This window comes from Poecilia latipinna, unplaced genomic scaffold, assembly GCF_001443285.1.
Source record: "Poecilia latipinna isolate Pla-1442-1.1 unplaced genomic scaffold, P_latipinna-1.0 Scaffold3128, whole genome shotgun sequence".
In the NCBI taxonomy this organism is placed as follows: Eukaryota; Metazoa; Chordata; class Actinopteri; order Cyprinodontiformes; family Poeciliidae; genus Poecilia; species Poecilia latipinna.
In genome coordinates this window covers 38768-43666 of record NW_015115744.1, presented here as the reverse complement: position 1 = coordinate 43666, position 4899 = coordinate 38768, and the positions used below count along the sequence as shown (strand labels likewise).

At 43.2% G+C, this 4899-nt stretch overlaps 1 protein-coding gene across 1 annotated transcript in view; it reads left to right on the top strand.

The window, feature by feature from the left end:
- Positions 1-4899, top strand: part of LOC106940211 (copine-4-like) — a gene marked incomplete at its 5' end in the record, with an annotated part of 28574 nt that overhangs the window by 15097 nt on the left and 8578 nt on the right. Inside the window, 3 exons of the mRNA XM_015022889.1 lie at positions 762-895; positions 1605-1659; positions 1948-1999. Of these exons, the coding sequence (XP_014878375.1) occupies positions 762-895; positions 1605-1659; positions 1948-1999 (241 nt within the window). The remainder of the gene's footprint in view (positions 1-761; positions 896-1604; positions 1660-1947; positions 2000-4899) is intronic.

The window sequence follows — 4899 nt, the reverse complement described above, 5'->3', positions numbered from 1 at the left end:
AGGGCCGTCAGGGCGCCGGGCCATCAGGGCCATCAGGGCCATCAGGGCCGTCAGGGCGCCGGGCCATCAGGGCCGTCAGGGCCATCAGGGCCGTCAGGGCGCCGGGCCATCAGGGCCGTCAGGGCCATCAGGGCCATCAGGGCGGTCAGGGCCATCAGGGCCGTCAGGGCGCCGGGCCATCAGGGCCATCAGGGCCATCAGGGCGCCGGGCTTTTGAGCTGGCTAACTAAATAAGATTACAAACTCAACATTTAGCTAGCTCACAAATATTTCACTGGTTAATTTAGTATTTAGTTTGAAACATGATGTTTATGAATGGATGAATAACACGGTGAAAAAGTGAAGTTCAGGCTACATAAGTGATAAGTTTGTAACTTTACAAGTGGTGTCCCATAAGGACCAGAACCGTAATCTGGACGGGAAATGGAACTGGAACCAGAACTGGAACCGGCACCAGGACCAGGATCGGAACGAGGACCAGAACTGGAACTGGAACTGGAACCAGGACCCGAACTGGAACTGGAACCGAAACTGGAACCAGAACTGGAACCGGCACCAGGACCAGGATCGGAACGAGGACCAGAACTGGAACTGGAACTGGAACCAGAACTGGGACCAGCTGTTTTATGTGGCAACAGCTTCCTGTCGTCTCCAGAAGAAACTTCCTGTTTTTCTCAGCTTCTGTGACTGACGCTTCCTTTCTGATTGTCATGGAAACGTCTTCCTGGTTGGTAGCCTCTGATTGGCTGTGTCCTCTGCAGGTGGCCATTGACTTCACGGCGTCCAACGGTGACCCCCGGAACAGCTGCTCCCTGCACTACATCCACCCCTTCCAGCCCAACGAGTACCTGAAGGCCCTGGTGGCTGTGGGAGAAATCTGCCAGGACTACGACAGGTGGGTCAGAACCGGTGGCGCCGCCCGGCCTGCTGCGGTCTCAAACCGTCAGGCTGGGCTCTCAGAATCCCTTCTGGACAGGGATCTGATAATCTGATGGTTTCACCTCCAGATTCTATAATTTCTAAAAGACTCATTAGCTTAAACGGTTTAGTTATCAGTTAATTTCAGCCCAAAGTGATGATGTCACTTCCTGTCTCAGGTTAAGTTCTGCTCCTAACTGATCTGATTGGATGCTGGTGAAGACTGATGTTGTGTTCAAGTTGTGCTAAAAGGAGTTAGCCTTTCACCGAAGATATGCTAACCTAAAGTAGCATCTGAATGCTAACATGTAGCTGCTAATGCTAATGTCAACGTCCACAGTCCAGATTTCTAAAGAAGCTCCATGAATGATCAGAGAAACTCTGGAAAGATGAACTTTGCTCCAATCTGTGAAGAAGTTGAAGATTAAAAACTATAAATATCTTTGATGTTGACCTCATATTATTATGTTTTGGAAATTATTTGACTTCATTCATTTTAATTTATCCTCAGAAACTTGAAAAGAAACTCCAGATGTTGGAAACAGAAATGTGACTAAATCAGATTCTGATGGATTTTTGTCCTGAACAGGAAGTAGCCTCCCCTCAGCCAATCAGAGTCTGTTCCTGAACAGGAAGTAGCCTCCTCTCAGCCAATCAGAGTGTTTCTCTGTCTCCTCTCTCATCAGTGATAAAATGTTCCCAGCGTTCGGCTTCGGAGCCCGGATCCCTCCAGACTTCAAGGTAACGTCCCGCCGGGCCATCCCAGCATGCACTCTGCTTAGAGAGGTTGCTGCTGCATGTCAAGCAGCGCCCCCTACTGACCTCAGTTGCCTTCCCATGATGCATTCTGATCAGCAGGAAACTGATCTGCTCCACTTTGGGTCCAGGCTGTTACTTCAGATCTGAATGATCAGAAACAATAAACCCATAGCCGATGAGGACGATGATGATGAGGACGATGATGATGATGATGATGATCTTCCTCTCTTGTTTAATCAAAGATTAAACGTAGCTTTCTGTTTCCTGCAGGTTTCCCACGACTTCGCTGTGAATTTCAACAAGGACAACCCTGAGTGTGCTGGTAGGTTCTGCTCTCTGATTGGTCCAAACGGCGGAGAGGAACGGTTCTGCTCTCTGATTGGTCCAAACGGCGGAGAGGAACGGTTCTGCTCTCTGATTGGTCCAAACGGCGGAGAGGAACGGTTCTGCTCTCTGAGTAAACTAAATCCTGCCCACAAACAAATTCTTTGCCACCCAAAAACTAAATAATTCCTTCAAATTAAAATCCTGTTCTTAAAATAAAATTCTGACCTGATTCTTCACTCATTCAAATTTCTGTGTCCATGACAACATGCTCTTAACTAAAGTGAGTATTCCAGAAAGAGAAGAAGAAGAAGAGTGGCTGCGTCCTTCCTCTCCTCACTGACTATTGATCAGATTGATCAGCGGCGGCTTTGATCCGCTGATGGCTCTTCTGGCTGTCTGCTGACCTCCAGCATGAAGTTTCTCCGTCATTTTAATCTCAGGCAGCAAACACGAGCCACAGGGTGATCGTATCTGAGTCAAGACAAACCAAACGCTGAGGGCCTGGAGTCACAGAATATTCACAGTAAAACTCAGACCAGCTGAAACATGCAGCTTTTAGGAAACGGTGAAGAGCTGCAGCATCACACCTTCCAGTTAAATTAGCTGGCTAGCCGTTAGCCTTTTGCTGCCAGCGGCTTCAGTCAGACCGGGAGGAAGAAGCAAAGTATTTGATTTAAGGAAACACCTCAGACATCAGGTTTAATTTACTAATCATGAAAATAATGCTTTTTAAATCCTGAACTTTTAGTTTCTGGAGGAGCTAGAAAGTGATTTCTGGATGTATGAAATGACTTCCTGAGGAAATAAAGCGCTTTAGTTACATTATCATGTTGAAGGTTTGAGTCTGTCGGCTGCCTAAAGGTCAACCTGAGTTCAGAAAGCGGCTCTTCAGCTCTTAATGAAGTCAGAGTGTTTCCCCGCTGCGGGGTTCTGTCTGTCTGTCATACCCGTAAATCCAACATACCTTACGGTAATGCGCATGCGCACATCGATGTTACGTCACATACCGCTTACTCAGCAGGTTTCTTATAAACCCGTCATACCTGTAGAAGTTTCATTTTGTGTGTTTTGTTTCTCAGAAGTTTACAGCAAATTTTATTTAATTAAGCTGCTATGTTAATCAAACATATTAACATAAATGACTTTTGCTGTTTCCAAACTGTAAACAAGACATTAGTCCCGTTTAGCGTCACTATTACTACAAATACTGTTTGACTACAAATTTGGTGGGGATATTTTGTCCCTATAGCTAATCTACCTTTTTAATATTTTAATACCTCTGAATATGAACCGAATATGTCCTAAAACAACATGAATAACGCTGGATGCTGACCGAAGCTGTTGGGCAACCAGCAGAACAACACCTCTTTCTGGACTCTGCGTGGAAATAACTAGATTTTTCTTATTTTATTTTTTTTTATTTACCCGAGGAATAAAACACACAAAATGAAAATTCTACAGGTATGACGGCTTTATAAGAAACGTAACATCGATGTGCACATGTGCATTATTACCACAAGGTTTGCTGGATTAACGAGGTATGAGACAGAACACCTCCACAGTTTATTTTTTTATTTTTTGTTCATAGAAATAAAATAAAAAAAGTGGCCCTGTTAATTACAAAATGAATCATATTGTATTTTCAAAGATTGTTTTTAGCAGTAAAAATTGAATGTTCCCACTCCCAGACCAGAAAACTCATGTCCATATTTGCCCTGAACCCCCCATCTGCGTTAAATAGTTTGTTCCTGTTGGAGCTTCACCGGGACGCTGTTGAGCTGCAGAAAGTGGAAGACACGAACGACTGTGGCAGATACCATGCTGCTAAGAAAAGTTATAAAATCAGGTTTTCAAATAAAAAAAAGAGAAAGGGAGAGAGAAAAATGCAAGAGTGTTAATTTATGACCCAGTTTTTCTCCGAGAGAGGTGAGTAGACTGTGTGAGATTATCAACCATTCAGCATAATTAGCTTAGCTACAGACTACTGTTTGCCTCCATTTCACTAGCATTTAATGAATTAAGGAAAGAAATTACCAACATATTCATATATTTAACTTGTCCCTTGTACCTTTAACCACTTAACAGACGAGTCAGTCAGCAGCAGCTCTAACCCACGTCCCTCCTGACCTGTCCTCTCCTGAGTGAAATTAAAGCTGCAGTATGTCACTTTTATTAAAAAAAAAAAATCACAAATTTGTTAAAACTGTCATTATGTTGTGACAGTATGGTATGAGAGGTAATCTGTGAAAAATCTGTTTCCTCTGCCTTCTCCCAGTGTTAGAAACAACCAGTCAGTGGCAGGAGAGTTTTAGTGCTGTCAATCACAATCTTGTGTTGTTGCTCATCCCTATGCCATAGCTAACATAGCCTGTTGTAAATGCTGAGTTTAGTTAGCATAGCTACCAATGATGGCAGATAAACATTTTCCTATAATGATAAGTTGTTTCTCCACCATTAGCACATTTAGCAGTGAGTGAATAAAGTTGATTGGCAGCGCTAAGACCCTCCTCCTGGTTCTGATTGGTTGTTTTGGTCAGAACGGTTCATTACTTTAACCAGTAATAGTAATTCAGGAAGCAGATGGAGGAGATTGATTGTTTTCACAGATTATCTGTCTCATAACAAACTGCTACAACATGGTGACAGCTTTAACAAATATGGAGAAAACATATTTTTATTAAAGTTATGTACTGCAGCTTGAATAAAATGCAACTACATAACATTTTGAGACGTCTGGATTGGTTTATGTGTATTTTGCACGTTGCTTTAGACGATTGTTTGTTGGTAGAGACATTTCAGTATCTAAAACTAATAGAAGAAATTTAAGCAACCTACTTGCATACCTGATGTGGACTGTTGGATGTTACATTCATGAACAGTAAATATTGTGCTAAT